This window comes from Trachurus trachurus (assembly GCF_905171665.1).
Source record: "Trachurus trachurus genome assembly, chromosome: 24".
NCBI lineage: Eukaryota > Metazoa > Chordata > Actinopteri > Carangiformes > Carangidae > Trachurus > Trachurus trachurus.
Window position 1 is genome coordinate 11,164,742 of NC_139910.1, and position 21,853 is coordinate 11,186,594.

The 21,853-nt window shown below is 41.3% G+C and overlaps 2 protein-coding genes across 5 annotated transcripts; one reads left to right on the plus strand and one right to left on the minus strand.

Annotated features, from left to right (window-relative positions):
* Nucleotides 1–325: 325 nt before the first annotated feature.
* On the plus strand, nucleotides 326–7,510 carry pdia6 (protein disulfide isomerase family A, member 6). The gene is made up of 13 exons (XM_084001053.1): nucleotides 326–464; nucleotides 876–1,017; nucleotides 1,598–1,655; nucleotides 2,258–2,384; nucleotides 2,728–2,834; nucleotides 2,927–3,078; nucleotides 3,446–3,560; nucleotides 4,309–4,449; nucleotides 4,669–4,753; nucleotides 5,421–5,493; nucleotides 5,602–5,760; nucleotides 5,866–5,962; nucleotides 6,769–7,510. Exons 1-13 carry the CDS (start codon nucleotides 446–448, stop codon nucleotides 6,838–6,840), a joined length of 1,347 nt encoding a protein of 448 aa, XP_083857179.1. The 5' UTR covers nucleotides 326–445; the 3' UTR covers nucleotides 6,841–7,510.
* Nucleotides 7,511–7,944: 434 nt separating this feature from the next.
* On the minus strand, nucleotides 7,945–18,665 carry hpcal1 (hippocalcin-like 1). Of its 4 annotated transcripts, none has more exons than XM_084001057.1 (4): nucleotides 18,552–18,665; nucleotides 10,786–11,300; nucleotides 9,417–9,522; nucleotides 7,945–8,185 (listed from the first exon to the last, which is right to left on the minus strand). In XM_084001057.1, the coding sequence occupies exons 2-4, from the start codon at nucleotides 11,161–11,163 to the stop codon at nucleotides 8,088–8,090; spliced, it is 582 nt and encodes a 193-aa protein (XP_083857183.1). In that variant the 5' UTR covers nucleotides 11,164–11,300; nucleotides 18,552–18,665; the 3' UTR covers nucleotides 7,945–8,087. The 4 variants fall into 4 exon arrangements, with proteins under 4 accessions (XP_083857183.1, XP_083857181.1, XP_083857180.1 ...); XM_084001055.1 differs by having other exon boundaries at nucleotides 10,786–11,297; nucleotides 18,344–18,659; XM_084001054.1 differs by having other exon boundaries at nucleotides 18,344–18,659.
* Nucleotides 18,666–21,853: the final 3,188 nt, after the last annotated feature.

Here is a 21,853-nt window from a genome sequence, read left to right on the forward strand (position 1 = left end):
AAACAAATCTATATCTATCTATAAAACATTGGTAAATAATAGGTCTATTTCATATCTTTCCATCAGCGTGATCTGTAACTTTACTGATTACAGCAGCTTGTATAAATAATATATATATGATATGTTACTTCTGCATTCACAACGATGCAAATCAGCACCAGATATTAGTCTGACTCATCCTTGACACTTCGGGTGCTTACACCTCCTCCTCTCTTTGTGTGCAGCTACATGTTGCCTCCCTAACCTCTCACGGCCCGTGCCGGCTCCGTTAAACTACACGGCGCGCTCTGATTGGTCGAGGCGCAGCGTCGACGGCGGCGGACCAATCAGCGTGGGCCACGGTGAGATTTTTCGATCTACTTTTTGTGGGAGCCGCAGCGGCATCAGTCTGCGTGTTGTTGCTAACTGAGCGGAGGAGCGAGAGAGAGAGAGTGCAGCTGAAACCATGAGACCGCTTTTACTCGGTGAGTGAAAACTGCAGCTTTTATTCCACTTTATATGAAATGTTAGGTTTGTTATTTTTTCTTTTTTTTGACGGGTTTGTGTGTGTGTGTGTTCTTTGGACTGCGACGTTTTCGCCCACCCCCTGATGTTAGCTTGCATCGCTAAGTTTAACAGGCACAGGGCAGTGCCAGGCCTCCTTTATCGTTTAATCTGTGAATTAATCAATAACAATTTCACCCGCTGTTACATAAAATCGCAACATTTTCTGCTTATAAGCTGCATTGAAGTCCAGCTGTGGCTTCCTTATGCCTCTCCCTTTAGCTGGTGTGCATGTCTGCCTTTTAAATACACTTGAACATGCAGTGTTTCTGTGTGTGTGTATGTGTATGTATATAACCGTATGTGTGTGTCTTCATCTTGTCCCCTTTCAGGAGTGTTGGGCTGTTCCCTGGTCATGTCCGTCCAGGCCATGTACTCAGCCGGTGATGATGTTGTTGAGCTCAACCCCTCCAACTTCAACAGGGAGGTCATCCAGAGTGACAGTCTGTGGCTGATTGAGTTTTACGCTCCCTGGTGAGTCCCTCTACTAGTGCAACTTGGATCATGAATTGTGTTTCACCCACATCTCCTAACTCATTCAGCCTTTATTTTGGATAGGAAGGGACTTGTATGCAAAGTTTAAAGCTGCTCCAGCTGCTCCTCCTTAGTTGCAGGGCAGAGAGTCTCATGCAGAAGTGAGTGCGTGCTTTAGAGACAGATACAATCGGTACATTCACAGACTCATAATGATACAAGGCTAGGCTAATCTAAACAGAAACAAGTGTCATGTGACCTGTGAGCTGCTGAGTCGAATATGTCAGGCATGTATTATAGTTTATGTTCAGTGCTTTATAGACCAGGAAGATTGGACAGGCAAACCAGTGGAGACGTGTACACCTACAGGCTATGTAAATAAAATACTATCAGGATGTGTCAATATCAGATTATTTGGCTCTTTTACAGACTCTTGTGATATAGTGAAGATTCACAGCATTATTTCCTGAAAGATTAAATGTTTCCACTGATTTCATTCCCACTAGTTTCTCACTAACCATCCATATGAATTTGATCCATCACTCAAACACTTATGCATCTCATTTGTTTATCATTACAGGTGTGGCCATTGTCAAAGTCTAGCTCCGGACTGGAAGAAGGCAGCCACTGCCCTCAAGGTAAACACGACATCTCTGGTCATCTTGGCTTCTTTATTACCGGCAGCAGGGTTGTAGACTGAGTGGATGACAGACTGTTGTTTCAGCTGTTGGTAATTTCAGCCAAAAAAAACAACAACAAAAAAACGTTTAAACTATCGCAGAGAGACATTTCATAATCCCAGCAGGGCTTTGGGCCGTTGTCAGGCAGGTGTAGGGACAGAGCAGGTAGAGGCATCGCTTTCACTTAGCAACAACAAACAGGTTCATAGAGGTGTTTGAATTTTCTGCACAACCTGAAAACAATGATGATTGCCACACTGAAGCTGTTAAACTTAAAAATGTAGAAGTTTCCACATCATTGAGAATAATAAGAGTAGACAAAGGTGTGAGATGTAATTTTAACCATTGCATGTAAAACAGTTGACAAGATGGAGGGTGTTTCTCAGCACCCATAAGACGTTGCACTTCCTCACTGACACGCTGACTTCCAGAGTTGAAGCCGTTATGAGAATTTAATCATTAACAAGCAGCAGTTGTAATTCACTGTGATTTTTTTTTTTTAAAGGTGTGAGAGAGCGTGATAACTTTATAACCTGCTCCGTTTGCTACTCTTTTTTAAGGGAATTGTCAAGATCGGTGCTGTGGACGCAGACCAGCACAAGTCTCTGGGAGGACAGTACGGCGTCCGAGGGTTCCCCACCATCAAGATCTTTGGGGCCAACAAGAACAAGCCAGACGAGTACCAAGGTACAGAGGAGAGCGCTGCAGCTGCTTCTCCTGCTGCTCATCACTCAGCTGTGCTTTCAATATTTAAATTTAAAATCTTCCTCAAGTGTGAACTCTTGAAGCCCTGCTAAAGATAAAACGTAATTAGTTGAACACAATCAATCCTGCTGGAGTAGTTCAGCTGAAATGGATTGGAGGAGCCAGAGAGGGAGCGCGCTCGCACTTCATCTTTTCTCTGGAAACTGATTTATTTTTAACGCTTTTCCGCAAAGTTAAAGGAATATTTGAAGTCGCCAAGAGTCGTAGCTTTTGTTTTGACTGCAGTGACTGAATTGTTGTCGTGTGTGTGTGTGTCACCCCTCAGGTGGACGCAGCAGCCAGGCCATCGTGGACGGAGCCATGAACGCGTTGCGCAGTCTGGTGAAAGAGCGGCTGAGCGGCGGCGGCTCATCTGGCGGCTACAACAGACAGGTAGGTCCACCCACCTGTGGCTTTTTTAATCGCAGCCAAGTGTAAACGGAAAGATGAATGAAACGTGGTTTCTAATCTCTGCTGCCTTCTAGAGCGGCGGCGGTGGTGGTGGCGGCGGCAGCGGTGGTGGCAGCAAGAAGGACGTGGTCGAGCTGACGGACGACAACTTCGATAAGCTGGTGCTGGACGGTGATGACGTGTGGTTGGTGGAGTTCTTCGCCCCCTGGTGTGGACACTGCAAGAAGTAAGCAAACCCCCTCAACCATCTCCTCCTCCTCTTCCCTCTGTTTCCCTGTGCAATAGAGGTTAATGGAATTTTTGTTTGCTGCTTAAATCACCGAAACAACATAATTTCTTTCCGGAAACAATGTCCCAGTAAATCTGGATAATCCACAGTGAAAACCCTTCATTGGGCCTATTGCTTCAGTGCTACATAATCCCCATTTAAACAGCTCCGTGAGGCCTGAGCTGTTGTCTTCCAAATAACCATGTGAATCCATCAACCTTGCCAGCATGAATCATAAATTATTGCCAACTGTGGATGAGTTTGCAGCACCATGGTCAGGTTTTTTTTATTTTTTTTATTTTATCTTTCTTCTGTTGTAAAACAGCCTGGAACCTGAGTGGGCAGCTGCAGCCTCAGCTGTCAAAGAGCAAACCAAGGGCAGAATTCGCCTCGGAGCTGTGGACGCTACCGTTCATCAGGCTGTGTCCAGTCGCTATGGGGTAAGTAAGGACCAGGAAATAATAAATCAGAGTTGTAGATCTGTTAAAAGTGTGAATTAGCACTGTTTATTGCAACAATGGCAGAATAAGCAAAGTGGGAAATATTAGCCAGAGTTGTTATTAACAGTTTGTCACCCTTTAAGCAAAGTGCTGAGTGAACAATGTTAATCCAGTGGTGTCTAACCTCTGGGACGCAGAGTAATATTCAATTTGCATGTGTAACATTGTCAGTGTAAACACACTGGTTTGGACAGTTTGGAGTGGTGGAGCGAGACCGTTAACTGCTGCTGACTGTCCAAACAAAGCTGTGAATCTGCGGTGGCAGTACAAACCTGCAAATCTATTATTTGCGATTCTTTTTAATCTTGTAGTTCTCCACACGTCACTTCACAGTCCACTCGCAGCTGTCACTTGTTTAATATTGCAGTCACATAAAGCAGAGAGCAAAGTAACGATCCAAAGTCTTCAAGATGTCACTTCAAAGCGTTTCCATTTGTTTGAAGCTCTTGAACAACTCGACTGCCTCCAAAAGGCTCTTAATACAGTTACATAACCACTTAAAACATTTCAGTGTAAGTTGGCATTCGGCAGTCAACCACCAAATATAGCGGAGGAGTCCCACTGCTCGACCTCGTTGTAGAATCTCTCAGAGACTGAATCCCTGATTAAATATCAATATGGAACTAGATTAAAGAACCGGTTTGCTTCCCTAACCCAGGACTGAAAACGTATCTTTGTGTTTGTGTAGATCCGTGGATTTCCCACCATCAAGATTTTCCGCAAAGGTGAGGAGCCCGAGGATTACCAAGGAGGACGCTCCCGTGGCGACATCATCGAGAGGGCCATGGATCTGTTCTCTGACAACGCTCCTCCTCCTGAGATAGTGGAGGTCGGTGCAGCGTAGTGTCGTGTGTTTACATCATTGTAGAGTCTGGAGATGATGCTGAAACAACCACATCTCCACCTGTTGCTATATTTATATTCCTTATATTTACATAGAGTGTTGTTACGCATGAGCAGTGATGGGCACCACAGCTGAACTGAGAGAGTCTGTGTGAATTAGTTTCACTTTTTTTGTCTAAGTGTGTTGTAAACATTTGTGTCTCAGATCCTCAATGAAGACAGCGTGAAGAAGACCTGTGAGGACAGTCAGTTGTGTATAATCGCCGTCCTGCCTCACATCCTGGACACAGGTGAGGACAAACAATAATCATTTTTAAAGGGATAGTTCAACATTTTGGTAAATTCACCTATTGCCATAATCCTTATAGTCATAGGGCTAAATACCTTTAATTATCGTTGGGAGGTGAACGGTACAGGTCCCCTGTCCCTCATCAAACTCATCAAATACACAATCCAACAACTCCAAAACGCTCTGGTGGACAAGTTGTGACCTGCACATTCGCCACGCTATGAAATAATCATTTATAATTATGTAGCATTACGACACATGAAGCAAATACTCAGAACTACTTGCGCTTTTGAAATCCCTCCTCCCAGCAGCCGTGTCTGGAATGTAGTTCCGGCTACGCATTTGCCCCAAAAACAACTCTTGTCTCGTAATGTTACATGATTATTTCATAGCGTGGTGAATGTGCAGGTTACAATTTATCCACAAGAGTGTTTTGGAGTTGTTGGATTGTGTGTTTGATGAGGGGCAGGGGACCTGTACCGTTTACCTCCATTGTGTTCACTGAGCAACTTGCGTCTCTTCCCCGCGGAACAACATCAAAACAACATGCACCAATAATTACTCCTACGACTATAGGGTTTATGGCAATGGGCGAATTTGCCAAAATGTTGAACTATCGTTTTAAATCTCCAATCACTCACCATCCACTTGTCCTTATTTCTCCACAGGCGCAGCTGGTAGGAATGGATATGTGGAGGTGATGGTGAAGATGGCTGAGAAGTACAAGAAGAAGATGTGGGGGTAAGGATGAGACACTGTGGACTATTATTATTATTATTATTATTATTATTATTATTATTCCAATGACTAACACGGACTGTGTCTAATGAGCTGTTCTTCCTTTCTTAGCTGGCTGTGGACTGAGGCGGGAGCGCAGATGGACCTGGAGTCCTCTCTGGGGATTGGTGGGTTTGGTTACCCTGCCATGGCCGCCATCAACACCCGCAAGATGAAATTTGCTCTGCTGAGGGGCTCCTTCAGCGAGACCGGCATTCACGAGTTCCTCAGGTAGGGGGCGCTGCTGTCTGTGGTCGTTTTAAACCGTAGCGATTAGAAATAAAACACATCTCGGAGCAGGACGATTGATGGAGTTTGTGTCCTCTTCTCCTTCAGGGAGCTCTCTGTGGGCCGTGGATCTACTGCCACGTTTGGAGGCGGAGCCATGCCCAAGATTCACACTGTTGAAGCCTGGGACGGGAAAGACGGACAGGTGAGTGGGTGAATCACAGCAGATAACTGTCTGGAGGATCACAAGTGTTTTTTTTAACAGCATTGAGATGAACAGAGACTGTACTTTTTTCATACGTCACATTAAACCTACGACTTCTTAGCTCCCACTGTATAGAGAGCGATTACCAAGTCATGTGGGTGTTTATTCTAACAAGACAACCTTGTCCTTACAAATGCTGGTGCACAGAAAAAGGCAGCTTTTTTTTTCTTTCTTTCTTTTTACAATAACTGTAAAGCGAGACGAAAAGAAAGATAAATAGATGCTTGGGAAACGCAGGCAAAATGGCCTCATTTCTGAGGCAGCCACAGTCTGTAAAACACCTCTCCAATAACATTTAATCAGCATCAGTGGAGTTTATAAAGGATCTTATGACGGCAGCCATCCGGGGATTTGGATTGCAGACAACCAATACACAACCCCATTGACGGCTACTCCGTTGATGGCTCAGTTAATTGGGTAATTTAACTTGCCTCAGACCAAACATTAAATGACGATCAATCTGGAAGTCCATTTCTGAAATTGACCGAGTGGGACCAGTTTGGCGTCAAACTACAGCTCAGTACAACAAAGCTCTACCTGTTTGTTGCTGGAAAAACACACTCAGGGGAATATAGTATATCAAGAAACACTTACGTAATGAGCCGTTGGAGAGCTCCCAAAACAACAGGATGGTCTTTTCTCACAGACTGACAGTCCGATCAGTCTTGAAGACAAAACACACTGGAAATACTAGAAGCTCTAATTTTATAATCTTTTACCAACTCTGTCTTTATTTTACTCTCCAGCTTCCTGAGGAGGAGGACTACGACCTCAGCGACATAGACCTAGACGACGACTTCGACAAGGACGAGTTATGAGCCCAAAAGGGGGCGGGGTCTGATCCAGACTGACTTGGTCGGATCCGGTCTGGTCTGGTCTGGTCCGGTCCTGAGCGACACACACCTCCCCCTCTCCTGTGGACGAATGGGAGGCCCGGTCGCCCAGTTACTGAAATACTCCAGAGAAGACACATGAGAGACACCTGCAGTTTCTCAACATCATCTTTTGTCAGTCACACAAGGGGGAAGGAGGGAGGAGGGGAGTGTGTGTGTGTGTGCGAGCGTGAGCGTGTGTGTTTGTGTGTGTGTGTGTGGTGTCCCTGAAATGAACTGTGCCTCACGTACCTGCTGAACAGTAGAAGCTGAATATTTATACGGCAGCTGTGAGGAGGAAGGAGGAGGTTCTGAATGTGACATTTCACTTGTTCAAGTCTGTCAAACATTGTTCCCTCTCCCCTCTTCAGCCATCCCTCAGCACCTATTTTAAGATGTGGACTTGTCAGATTAACACCTCAATGTGTTTCTAAATATAATATTTTTTTTTTCTCTTTTTAAACCGGTTAATGAGAACCTTGGTGGGTTTGCATCAGGACAAGGGGATACGATACTGTGGGGACTTCTTGTGTAGATTTTTCTTACACGACTTTATTTCAATTGTGTGAAAACAAAATGACATTTTTGTTACAAAAATAAAAAGAAATACAAACAATCACGGCTTCTTTTATTATTCACATAAACTATTACAATATCAGAAAAAAAAAAAACGCGTATCACAGAGCGCATGCAATACCAAGGGCATATAGAGCTTGTTCAGAATAGCAAACTCTTTATCGGTGTCGATATCCTGAACAACGGTAAGCCACTTTTCAACAGCTGCGTCCAATCAAATTATATCATGTGATGTAATAAGGATCCTCTTTGTGTAACATAACGGTAGTCATAATACTTGCAAACATGATCCAGTCTGTATAAATATAATATGGCACTTCACTTATGGAGCACTAGTAAAGACCAGAGAGCTTTGGGGAAAAGCATATCCACGGAAAACCTCGAGTGAAAAGCACGTTGTAGTCCACAGAAGCAGCCACATCGACTAAAGACGATTATCCATTGATGTAAACACAACAAGACAATGGAGTGTTGCTAAAATGAAAGGGTTTTGTCTGCTGAGGGCGGGTGTGATAATGACCGGGGCTCGATCAGGTGAACAGCATGAAGATGGATGGATATTGGTGTGTATGGGTTCCCGAGAGAGAGTGTGTGTGTGTGTGTCATTGTCTCTGTCCTCAGAATTGACGAGAGGCTCCTTGATCCGACTGCAGCAACCTGACAATGGACGGATCGCTCTTGGCACCTTTAATGAACTCCTCCAAAGACAATCTACCTGTGGAGCAAGAAGAACAAGAAGAAAAGAGTCCGGGTCAGCAGCAGCTCAACATGTGACAGAGTGTCGACTCGTTCAGCCTCATCACCCACCAACGTCAGAGAAGAAAAGCTTCTGATGTCTCTACTACCAAAAATATAATCACTGCTGCCTAAGAGCAAACTACCAGGTAAGGTACAAAACATTTTATTTTCCCATAAAACTATAATGAACTTGTTACGACTGAAATGATTTGGGATTCAGTGTTGCCTAGTCACATCAACCAGCAGGTGATGCTGTTGTGCTACTTGCATGTAATTCAGGAATTCTTAATTGATTCAAGACATAATAAAATGACATAAATATGTACAAAAATAATAAAAACAAAATATTTTTAAAAAGTTTATTATTTATAAATAAATAACTCTGCAGGTTTGTACACAAACCGTGCAAAAATATTCAAGTTTTTAATAGGTATTACACACGAAATGAGCAGCACTTTAAAGTTTGATTACTTGTATAAATTTGATATCCCTATCAAAATGGATCCTTGCACTATTTTTTCAGTATTTTACATTTTACATTGACACTGTGAGTAAAAAGCACTAAAATGAAGCCAGCACCAGCAGACAGCAGAATCTTCCCCCTGGCTTTAATATAAGTTTTGAATGATCGACAACAGTGGGCTACAATTTGTTTACAGTAAGGGCAACTTCCCGTCACTTCAATCGCATTAGGAAGAGGGGTTAACTGAGTTTTAGTAGATTTACCCTCTGCTGCAGCTGTAGCCGAAGGCCTGGTCCGTGGCAACATGTGATGCCGTAAAAAACTTGAGCCTGAGACAAACACTTTGACCTCCAGATGTTCTGAGCCTTCTGCTTCAAGACAAACTGAGCTATCCAGCTGCTGCTGCTGCTGCTGCCTCATGCTCTAAATATCCTATCAGGATGTAACATGTGAATACGTTCATCGCAGAAAGACTCACAAACGTATCACATAGTGGTGGTGTAGAGTGGGTTCTCTAGTGAGCCATCTATTATAGCGTAGCACACGCCTTAACCAAACTGAATGACCAGGCATTTTGAGTTTACTTTAGTTTTACAAGCGTTGCAGTCGTGGAGGATCAGCACGATCATTATGGATCTATAAAAACTCCTTCTCGTCGGCTACAAACTCTGCTCTCTGTTTATTTATGTCCTGACAGAGTTCCACAAAAACATGCACATGAAGAAAAATGAAACACTGTTGTTACCATCGTTGTCGATGTCCATCTGTCTGAAGATTTTATCTGTCCTTTTTTCCGGTGTCGATTCATCCTCAGGCATCTTCATCACAGATGACACCATCTTGTAAATTGCCTAAAAAGGATGATTCATTTTTCCTGTTTATGTGTGTGAAGCTTTGATTTGTCATAGAAGAACAGTGACCCCTCTCCTCACCCTCCCTACTCTAACCTTTTTGAATTTGAATTTTATTTTATTTATGTGTCATACACCTATTAAGGTGCCAAGTGTACAAGACACAGAAAAAGCAAACATAATCAACAGAGTACAAACCAAACCAAACCATATAAATTGAACAATTTAAGTAGAATTCACACAAATAATTTATTCTTTCTTAGTTTCCGAGCACTTTTTATGAAAGTAGCCATAGTAAAGACCTCTTCTCTGAAAAACCATTACTAAACTCAACTAAACCTCATCATCAGTTCAAAACAACTCTATACAATCTGCATTTTCTGAAATAAAAACATTGTCTGAATGATGATGGTGCCCTGGAAACTGCAGCTCCTCTTGCTGTGGCATTATTTCTAACGTATGGTTGTAACATGTCTATTTCTGTCTTTTTAAACATCTCTGATCATCTAAAGGTCTTTGATGGCTTTGATGAGAGCAGAGATGTTTTTGCGTGGGAAAAAAAAGCATACTACGATGACAAAAGCAGTGGTACTTAGTGTTTCTTTTTTTTTCTTTTTCTTTTTCCACATTCATTTGTATCCACAAACACAATGGACTGAACCAATATTGATATGGAGCCCTGCTGGCTGCCCAGCTCACCATATTGAAAGAGCAAATATAGCCACAGTGATAAGAAAAAAAACAGAAAGGGCAGCCTGCATCCATGATGTGAGGTGAAAATATCTCATGAATTCAAACCTGCGAATGAGCACTAAGCCTAGAAAGCTATTACACAGTGTGCTTAGATGCAAAAATATGTTTTGCATATCATTTTCACACCAAAAAAAATAAATAAATGTGATGATTTGCTGCTTTGTTTGTGTTATATGATAATAATCTCAATTTCTTTATGTAAATACTCATTTGATGCATCCTTACTTGGAAGAAGAATTCACGTTTGTTAAACAATTAATAATTTAGTTTAGTTGTAGGTTAGAAATGTGAGAAATGTAATCAGATATTCTATACAAAAACTAACAAAAACGTGTGAGTTTGAATGTAAGTTAAGATTATTAAGTATTAGTTTTAACATAAGTTTATTTACTGTAATAACATGCTGATTAAGGCTGATCCTGACCCAAACTGGAGAAGTGACTTGTATATACAGCACACATCCATGCAGAACCTCCATCCCATATCATTAGTCTCACAGTTTGTCCTCACCTGAACTATCTCCAGCATCTCTGCCCGGCTGATGTATCCGTTCCCGTCCAGGTCGTACATGCTGAAAGCCCAGCGCAGCTTCTGCTCCAGCCCACCTCGAGACGTGACGCTCAGGGCGATGATGAACTCCCTGAAGTCGATGGTGGCATCGCCGTTGGTGTCGAAGGTGCGGAAGACGTGCTCGGCGAACTTGGAGGCGTCTCCGTAGGGGAAGAAGTTGGCGTAGATCTTCTTGAACTCCTCCACGGTCAGGTGGCCGGTGGGACAGTCCTTGAGGAAGCCGCGGTACCACTCCTGCAGCTCGTGGTCGGTGAACTCTGTGTTTTCCCTCAGGTCGTTCAGGACCTCGGGCCGCAGCTTGCTGTTCTGTTTCCCCATGATGCAGTGCTCTCTCTCTCTCTCCGAGACAGGTAAATAACTGGGCTGGTGTCTCAACCACCTTCTCCTTTCACTTCTCCACCCGCCCTGTGTTTTCACTCTCCACGTCGACGGCTGCTCGGCTTCCTCTGCTCCTGCTGGAGACCAACAAACCTCATTAATATCCTTGTGTGAATTTCATAAATGATTCATGGGTTCAATAATTCCTCGCAGTTTGCAGCAGTGTTTTATCATGAAACATGTGCTGAAGATGTTCCTGCCTCTGAACAGCACAGACAGAAGAATACACACACATAAGATTACGACTCTTTATCATATCACATACTGTATCGCAGGGCTTTACTTTACCCCAGAGTGTGGGTAAGAATAGATAATGTGTGTTATGATCTGGCGCTATACAAATAAAACCCGAACCAAAGTGATGGTGAGGTGGTGGTCTGGTCTCCGTGGATACTGTATTAATCCTGTGGCACGGTGATAATTTATCGACCTTTCATTGCACGGTGGTGAGACAAGTGTCCTGGGGCATTGTAATTATCAATAAAGCCACTTCTTTAAAGGTCAGGCCGATACCGACTGTTGTCACTGAGAAGGCCAGACACTCACCTCCACAATAATCATCACCTTTATGTGACAATGAATGAATATTCCAACTGATTTTAAGCAGGTGGAGTTCATGAAATGATTAAAGAGAAACACAAAAGATGGGTAAAAAAAATACCAACGCTAACAAAGACCCTGAAGCATTTTAAAAACCACCTGCGCCTATTCACCTTTAGTTTCTGCTGTTTGTCTAAATTCTGTTTCCATGGTTATATTCTGCAAAATCTGTTTATTTATGGATGCGGGGGGTATTCATGACTAGGGATATGAGGATGCATAAACACAATACATCCAAAACACAGCCATAACAGCATAATAACTATTCGACCGGACACTTCTTGTGCATGCATCCCGCTGATGAAGCAGATATAAAAAAACATGGGCGTGCCAGAAACCAAAAAGGTTATGACACTTAGAGGGAAAGTACATGCTGTTTGTGTGTGAGAGAGTGAGCTTGTTTGCATATCAGTTAGCTGAGCTTTCTAGAAGAAGAAAAAAGCCAGTAAAAGACACAAATATGCTGAATATTTACACGAGGACAAACAAAATCCATCTGTTTGCTTATCCACTCAAACAACCTCAAGTATATTTAGTATTAACAAGCTAAAAATGTGTATTTCATAAGAGGTTTGAGAGCTGCGTTGCCTTTTACTGAGAAATATAGAAAAATAGAGATAGATCAGCATTGTTCAAATGTGAAAAGTAACATTTAAGAAAAAAAAAGACAGCAAATGACCGCTTCATTTTGGAGATCTAGAGGAAGACATTTGCCAAAAACCTGAGCTAATATTTTACAACATGTATCTGGTAAAATGTGAGTGGGAGGGACAGAAAGACAGAGATGTGCGGGGGCAGGGAAGAATGGAAAAAAAAAAGAAAAAAGTATGACACATAGAAAGAAAAACTATTTCCAGCTATACTATGTGAGCTGCTTTGGTAATACCAGCGGTTCAATTACATAATGATCCCTCTGAATAACACCTCCACTCCCCTGAGGTACCTATAATGAATTGTATGCGAGAGAGAGATGTATTATCCCCATGTTCTCTCTCTCTTTCAATTATTGAAATCTCATTGCTCGCGTGTTATTGGCACCAGAAGGTTTCTATCTGGCGAAGAACAAATGAGAGCGCTGTGAATTTGAATGAGGTCCTTTTTTCAAAATGACAACGCCCTCATTTCTCATAGTTGTCACATGGATGTAATTTCCTGCAGTTTTATGAATCAAAGTCGCGAAGTAACATGAGAGGCAGCCGGATGAGAGGAACGATACAAACTAACCAGTGTTCCTCGCTCAGATTTAAAAATTATACATCTATGCAGTTTGTGTTTGATCTTTTGTGGCTTGGTGGTAACAAATTGATATAGCACAGTCATACAACGCTAACCCTCTGTATCCTGTTGGTGATGATATAATGAATAATGTTTTGTTTTTTACAGAACTCAGCACCTGGTGGGAGTTAGAGGGCCTAAAGCGCAGGAACACGTGCTTGTCTCAGCCCTTATCATCTACAGAATTTGCCAGGTAAACCCACACAAGAACAAATGTGCACGCACAAAATCCCCACACAATATTCACGTAGGATAAATACTCTCATTATTCTAACTAGTAGTACTCTCGGCCCAGGAGTTGTGTTGTCCAGTATAAACTATTTCTTTGACATCTGGTAAATTGTACAAACATTTAGGCTAGCAGTTACTGTACTCTAAGGAAATCTTACATAATGTGGGAGCCAAAGTGTGTTTTGTATGCTTCTACATGTTTTGTTTGTTTATATTGTAAAGTTCATATGAGTGTAAATAAATAACTGGTTTGTTTGGATAAATAGCTGATTAAAAATAGGCAACAGATTAGTTAAATTCATTTGATTTAATTCATGATAAGTTAAAAAAGGATTTTTTGTAACCTTTGTTACTGTCGCTTTAAGAACACAGAGGCAGTTGAGACTTGGTTAGGAATGAGCCGCACAGTTTTCTTACCGTAGTGCCTTTTTTGAATGAGAAAACTTTGATTTTCTATTACTCCTGTAATTGGATACTTTTGGAAAAGAAGGAATAAATATATTCTTTCTCATCTTTTTCCACCGGAGTCCTGTGGACATTTTTTCCATGCAGTAAAGGTGCACGAGTCAAGTTAACCTGGGCTAAAAGCTTCAACTCCCACACGTAACATCACAAAAAAATTGCATTGATGTATATATATATCACAGGCAATGTTACGGGGAAATTTTTTTAGTTGTGCCAAATTCTCCAGCTCCAACACCAAAAGAGCAACCGAGCCTGGGAGTGGAAGTACAGAAGACACTAATCGACGTTATTATAATTCACCTCGACTGGAACATTTACAGAATTTCATTGGAATCCGTCACAAGACTTCACAACACTTCTCGTACAAAAACATAAATGTTAACCTCACTGGGAGAAAGGCCACTGGACTAAGAGTCAGTATGCTCTGTTCTCAGGAGATTGTGAATGTCTGTATAAAGATTTTGTGCCAATCTAGGCAACTTTGACCTGCTGAGTAACGCTGGAGGAAAAAGTCTGGGCAGGGGATCTCCATAGTGACCATAAATGTTTGTCACCAAACTGGCGATTCATCCAGGAACTGATGATATTTTTCAGTCTGATGGAAAGTGGTGAACTGACTAACCCGTGACAGACAGTACGGTTTAAAATAGTCCGACACATATTATAGTGGCTTTAAATAGTGCACATGCACACATTGTAGGAATTTGTGAGTTCGGCTTTTTCCAGTTTTCTAACAAGCGTGTGAATGTTGTGGAGCGGGAGTGGCCCACACAGGACTAAAAGAGATGTTCCCTTGGACGACACATTATCACTGTGTGTGTGCTGACTGCGTTTTAACTGGACAATGGTATAAATCACACGCTGCCTGTCCGTAGTCCTTCCGTTCTAACATGCAACAGGATGAGGAAGTGGCAGCACCTCCTCAGCTCCAGGTCACATGGACTTTTCCAGGACAGCTCAGCGTGCAGGCTGAGCTGGAGCAGACATAAATATGGGCGTTGCTATTTATTCCCCAAACACACAAAGCCACAAGAAACCTAGAAGATTCCAGGCTTGTCGACTGAAAAAGTGCTGGCCCGATGTTTCAAGGAGCTCTGAGGCTAAATTGAGAGTTGACTTCTGAGAGGACGGAGTTATTTATAAATTTGGGAGGAAAAACAGCAAAGTAGTGTGTACTCTGCTGAAGAAATGATCGGTTCAAATTATACAAAAATACTTATCAAAGATTGTGCTTTGAAAAGAGTCTTGAAAATCCCATGACCTCTACAGTATGCTCATTAAAGCCTAAAACTGAACTAGATTCCCACATATAAAATACATGTTGCAATTAAGGCTTGTTACATATTCTTTTTGTGACTTTCTCTTATAAGAAGAAAAAGAGAGAGAAAGCAGGAGGATATAAGGAAATGTGGTTTGGTCTGGTTTATTAAGATCCTCATTAGCTATAGCAGCAGCAGCAGCAGCTATTCTTCCTATGGGGTCTTTCATTTTCATAAACAAACCAACTATAAACGACACATGCTTGATAGGCTACATAAAAAATAAAAACACATACAAAAGGTACATACTTAAAATACACACAAAACACCCGAGATGACACCAAACATAAAAGTTACAAGCTCCTACGTTGAATCATGACAAAACATTTACTGTCTCACTGTGACCTGCTATAATTTCAAACTTCAAAGTGCCAGATAATTGGCATCACATTATTCTATTTGCTCTTATAAAAACTGAGTGATACAAAGCTGCATTCAAGATGCCGCGGGCTGTTTACATGTTTTCACAGCTGGAGCATTTGTGTGAGCTATTCTGGTGGATTTTTAAGTTTCTACTTGTACTAGTTGCACTGGGACATATTTTGTAATGTGGTCAGAAATACCGGCCAGATACAGCTTTGACCACCCTGTGACCTCCTTTTGCAGAGAGAACCAGGTCCCTCTCTGCCTCCACGACAGCTGGAGCTGCAGAGTATAAAGTCTACGAGCGCAACACAATCCACGACGAGCATTGCTTGATACACAACAGCCTCTTGAGATTGCAATTCCACATTTAGTGTTTGCTATTCCCCCCGATTACACAGCAACAGACTCTCTCTCACTCTCTCTACTTGCCCCCCACCCCCATAGCCACCCCTGTTCTGTATGGTACACTTTTTCCACTGCCTTCGCTGCCTAATGAGACTGTTTCACACAGACTCCAGTGCAGCATGCATCCCCCTCCCCAAGGCTACAGTGGGGATTGTGTAAACGTCTGACCAGGCGAGTTTCACTGCTGTTTGCCATTCTCAGGCCCACCTCATTTCCTGGGTAATGGCTTGTCACAACAAAGACAGTCTTTATTCTTTTTCCCCAGATGCTCATCATTACTTCATGTACAGTACAGCAAAGAAAAAGAAAAAAAAATCAAAAGACAGTCAAGAAATGGAGGGATAAAGGTTGTTGTGTGTTGTTTGGATACAAACAAGCAGCACGTATAGATGCATATTGGGGGGTGGGGAGTTTTAGGCGGTGAAACTCCCAGTAGTGCATCCACAGAGCATGACAGAAGGCTGATGGAGCTCATTATGCTACTGACAGTGCATCAGTTGGAAACAATACACAAAGGTGTCAGAGTTCACATCCAAATAGAAAACAATAATACGTTAAAATACGTTTCTGTTGTATAATTTTGAATATTATAGTGTTTTTTTCTCTGATAGTTAATTGAGTGTCTTTATATTTTGAACTGTTGGTCGAAAAAAACAAAACAAACAAACTCCAGGACAAGTAAAAAAAAAAAAAAAAAACGGGATGTCAGATTAATCAATAACATCTGGATAAACAGAATCGTCAGTCCGTCTTGTGGTATCAGAGGGGTCACGGAACATTTGCCGTCCGTCCTCTACTGTGCATAAACACGACAGACATATTTTTCACGCTTGTCTGTATCGTGCCTCTTTTGAATGGAATGTAAATTAAACAAACTGATATGGTTCGGTGCACAGAAAGAAAGCAGACTTCCCATTTTAGTGGTGCGTGCAGCCCGCTGTGCAGTGGATGAGCTGAGCACTATCTCACGCCGCAGCCTGAAGGACTGTGTGTGTGTGTACACGACTGGTAACTGAGGCTGCATCAGGTGGGAGAGGGAGCTGGTCCAGTTAAAAAAGGAAAAAAAAAAAAAAAAAAAGGAGTAAATGAGCTCTCTCTCTGTTATTCTCGCTTTCAGTGCTGCTTTGTGGCAGTCTCTCTGAACTTGTGTTGGAGAAAATCACGCAGTAGATCAGGATGAAGTCCCCTGACACACCAGTAGTCAAGGCAACAGGATTGTAGTGCAATGTCTTATGAGAGGGAGGTGGTGTAACTATCAATCTGGGGCACACACAGGGCAGGAGATATATAAAGACTCAAGTGAAACAAGTTAATTTTTTTCTGCGCATGTGTAGTAATGTTTTAATTATTATTTTATTTAAGCTCATTCGCAGTGCTTTCTGTATCATTCTTATTGCTGGATACCGATTCTGGCCTTTTGTTAAGATGGGCAACAAGTTCACAACTGAACAATCATTTGGTGAGTTTTTATTTTAGCAGGGAGTTTAAACCTCAGATGCACATTCCTCACACTTTGGCTTTGGTATTATTATTATTATTATTATTATTATTATTAAGTGCCAGATTAAATGTTAAATGAAAACAGCGACAATCATGGCGTGCACTAGCCTAATATGGCAAGATGCATAGTTTGAAGGGACTGGTTTCGTTTCGTCTTCATAAGAAGGGCCTGACACAGCTCCATCTTCTTCTTGACACCATTTATTTAATCAATATTACCATTTAATTCTAATTATATGAACACATTTCTGTCTCTATGTCAAAAAGTAGCAAATGAGGATTAGGGTTGGATTATTGTATACTCTGACAGATTATGAATTCATCTATTTAATCAGAAAAGCTAATTGAAAGGGCTAAATCTCTTCTGCAAAGACTGACCTGAGAACAGACGTGTACATAAACAAATCATTGCAGACATGCAGCAACACTCTTAGTTCACTACTGCGGTTACTGAGGCTTGGTAGTAGAGTAGTTTTACAGATGTGAGGCTTTGCTCCTAGCTGCAGTGAGCACAAGTACACTTTTTTAAATGTATTTTGAGAAGTTGTGCTACACTGTGTAAACCCTATTACTACAGGAAAAGATAAACATTATGATAAATATATCAACTAGCCTATTATTTGCAGGCCTATTTGTCTTTACCTCATTTCTTTATAGTAGCCTAGTACAGAATTTGTTCACAGTATGTTTCAAGACACTTCTGAAACTGACACTGATAAAAATACATAAATAAATCAAATGTAAAGGTATACTGAGAGAACTTGACCACAGTTTGGACATGCTTTTGTAGTGTAGGTGTGATGTAGACTTGTCAGTAATGGGTGTAGCCCCTATCCACCCTCTCTGTGTCTTGACTAAATTGCCACATCAGTCCAGGCTATAGCCCCCTCACCGCTGGAGCAGACCGGCTATTAAAACAAGCTTTTACTAGGCTACTTCTCAAAGTCGTGTAAACTTACCTCTTTTTTTTAGTTGTAATGGTTGTTTCTCAGAGAGTCAACTTTCTCCTTCACGACGTCACCAACACACAACAAACTTAACCGTAACTTACACCTCCTCCTCCTCCTCCTCCTCCTCCTCCTCCTACTACTACTACTAATGAAACTCTGTTTAAAAAATAAAATAAATAAATAAAATAGAGCAGGAGAGTAATTAAAAAATGCTTACAGCCGTCTGTCACTTTCTGAACAAAAACTTAAAGATGTTAAATTGAATCCGAGTCTCGTAAAGGTCGCTGTTTAGGCTGGGTTTTCTTTTATCTGTCCTGCCTCCAGTTCCCGGTGTAACGGCTTTATCATTTAGTGGAAGATGTGGCACAGAGCTCGGTTTTCATCCGACTCGTTTAAGTCAGTACTAAAGGGGGTTCTTCTCTCTTTCAAGGTGGTTAAACTTGCTACGTTTGTCTGCTAGAGAAATGTATACACAGTATAACAACAGGTAGTAAGTGTTAGCATCAAAAGTGTATAAATCCGTTATTTAAAATCTTTCCTGCGCACTTGTATTTGATGTTTTGTTTTTTTGCACACACCCCCTCTGCAGTGAATGGATTCGCCCACACTCGCTGCTGCTTCCATCGTAGAAACAGTTGCAGCAGCAGCCCCAGCAGCAGCAGCAGCAGCAGCGTCCTGTGGAAAATTATCACTGGAGACTATTATTAGCCACAATATCTAAAATAAACGGTTCACTTTTGAAGGAAAATGTTAAAACTAAAAGAGGAGATCAGCAGCTGCACCAAACACACGCTTCACCCTGCATAATTCAACTTAGAAAAAAGAAAAACAGTAACCTATTTCTGTGATACATTTTTAGGTCAAACAAAGTAATAACACAATAATATGATATCATATAGGAGCAATATCCTATTAAATGTCCCTAAAACACTGCAAACTTCATAAAAACTCAAGAAAGAAGACGTGTTTTCTTCTAGCTCAAGTGCTGAGATGAGTCTTTTTAACCCAAAACCATCTTAGATATATAATACATCACACAAGTCCCTCTAATTTTGTCGTAAAACTGCATTAGACAGCAGTGGTTTTTATACTGCATAATTACATTTTAACCCATTTTCATCTATTTATCATTCTGACTTACACTTCTCCATCAGCACCTGTCACGGTAACTTCTCTTATGTAGGCTAAAGTGACACTGCAAGGGAGGGCGGTGTGTATGTCAGCATTTCAGTGAGTGGATAAATAATTAACCACGTGTATGCTTGTGTGTGTGCGTCCTCCTGAAGCCTGACACCTGTTTCTATAAGCACATGGAGTGTTTATCTCTACCTAAGAGTGAGTACAATGCAGACTAGGTGGGGGGTTTGAGGGAGCAATAAAGTAGTCTGAGGTTGCTTTTGTTGCTTCTGCCAAATTGAAACTCAATACTGACACGAGCCTGTTGTTGCTGAAGTAATGCGGATGAAAACATTACGGTCAATAGGATCCTTGTCACACATTTCCAGACACTATAGGCTACATCACATAAAAAACAAAACATGGCTTACTGTGAGACTACATGTCAGATTATTTTTGACTGTTTTAATAAGTAAGTAATCCCACTTATCACAAATTATCCTACAAATCTGTATATACACCTTGTTCTCAGGCAGTCACAACCAAAACCATACATGATTAAAGAGAGATATTAAAAACAATAAGGTGGTAATACATTCTATGAAATGTGAAAAAAAAGTAAATTGACCTTTAATTAAGATCTTATGCATGACAGAATCTTAAATATTCTTCACGGCAGTTTCTTTTTTCTTCCATGAGAAACTGTTGCATAATGTATATGCTTGTTTCCTTAATTACAAGCTCATGTAAGTAAGTGCAGCAACAGTTAATAGTGGTTCAGATCAACTACGGTCACTGTTATATTTGCATTGTTTGAAGCAGAGGCATCAAGGTGATGCTCTAATCCACTGTGTGAGCAAGGGTCACATTATTAAGTATTGCTTAAGGACACCAGGATGGACATTAGAGACAAAACAGACGATGCGGTTGTGTAGGAGTAGTTTAGAAGTACAACTTTTGTGTTGTTCTGCAGAAACATAATGATCCACTAGAGGCCGCTAACAGTCCTTCTAATGCCTGAACTCCAGGGTTCGAGCTTGAACTCCAGGTTTCAGGCTGTAGGGGTGTTTTCGGGCACAGTCCCCTTACAGCCAATTGCTAAAGAGAATTCTGTATTTGGATTAAGTGGTACCATACTGTATCACATGGCAGCACTACTGCGTGTTAGTAGGCCTACCACACACAACACAGATGTATGAAATGATTTGGTTGATGTGACATAATTTGTGAAGGCACACTCCTGTCTATACAAGATCTCATTGCTGACAATATCAGAGCAAAATCTAAACCATGAGGTCAAAGTAGCTGCATGCAGAGCTCAGAGACAGGGCTGTGTCGTGGCACAGATCCGGGGAAGGCTCGAAATAAACCTTAGCTGCACTGAAGGTTCCCAAGAGCACAGTTTGACAATGAGTCTGTCCTTCAGTCAGAGTTCACTGAGCTCATGATGCTTTTAAGTGGATTAGCAGGTCTACAGTATCTGCACAGCATACATCAAAAGAAACAATTATTTTTTTCTGGTTACTTGATTGCACGAGTGCATTTCCTCTCTGTGGTGTGTAGTTCTGTAGATTAAATGTTCAAGTCAAAAATAGTGTTGCATTTCTTCATAAACATTTCCAGATTGCCTTCCCCCTCTCCAGGCTTTACATGCACATCAAATCTTCTGCATGATTAGTTAAAAGCAGCCATGTGGCTGCAAAGTAGCTCTTCAAATATTGATCTGCCTGTCTTTACATTGTAGGGCCAATGCTCTTTAATCCTCTGTCAATATTTAGGGAACATATTGCACTGAAATCAAGGTTTCAATTGATTTAGGTACAATAACATGCTCTAACATTACTTTCAATGTGTGGCACATGTATTGTTATTAATCTTTTAAAACAAGAGTGCAGTCACAGTCTTTCTCATTTAATGTTTCCAGTTCTTGACATGTTTAGCTGATTCCAGATAGTGGCACCACAACACTGGAGACCTACGGGACAAGCATTGATATGTTGACGCAATTACCTTTAAAAACAAATCCATGAAAACAACCCCACTGCTGCTGGTAGTGGTTGATTTCCCAGAAACACTATGGCTTCTTGTTATAGAGCACGTGTTTCTGTTTCTGTCCTCTGTCTAAAACTATATTATATCTATAGTTTTTTGTACTTAAAACTAATAACAAATGAAAAAAAGTTCACATTTTTATGGATATCAAAAACAAATATCAAATAAAACACACTAAAAGTGTTAAATGTGGGATATTTAAAGTCACAACATGGTCAGACGTATGATTAAAAATCGTGTCTATACTCTGGTATCTGGTGGATGTTTCAGCTTCAACACAGTTTAGCGGTTCAATGCTGAAATATTTGGAACTACAGTTTGCAGATATCATTTGCTGCTTTGTTAACAACA

Bases quoted from the DNA above. Each gene is read 5' to 3' on its own strand.
- pdia6 (XM_084001053.1), top strand. The intron at 2,835-2,926 runs GTAGGTCCACCC...GCTGCCTTCTAG, and splicing joins CTGGCGGCTACAACAGACAG to AGCGGCGGCGGTGGTGGTGG. The intron at 3,561-4,308 runs GTAAGTAAGGAC...GTGTTTGTGTAG, and splicing joins CTGTGTCCAGTCGCTATGGG to ATCCGTGGATTTCCCACCAT.
- hpcal1 (XM_084001057.1), bottom strand. From the start codon at position 11,163: ATGGGGAAACAGAACAGCAAGCTGCGGCCCGAGGTCCTGAACGACCTG. The intron at 9,523-10,785 runs GTGAGGACAAAC...CATCCTTTTTAG, and splicing joins AGATGCTGGAGATAGTTCAG to GCAATTTACAAGATGGTGTC. The intron at 8,186-9,416 runs GTAACAACAGTG...CTTGCTCCACAG, and splicing joins GATGGACATCGACAACGATG to GTAGATTGTCTTTGGAGGAG.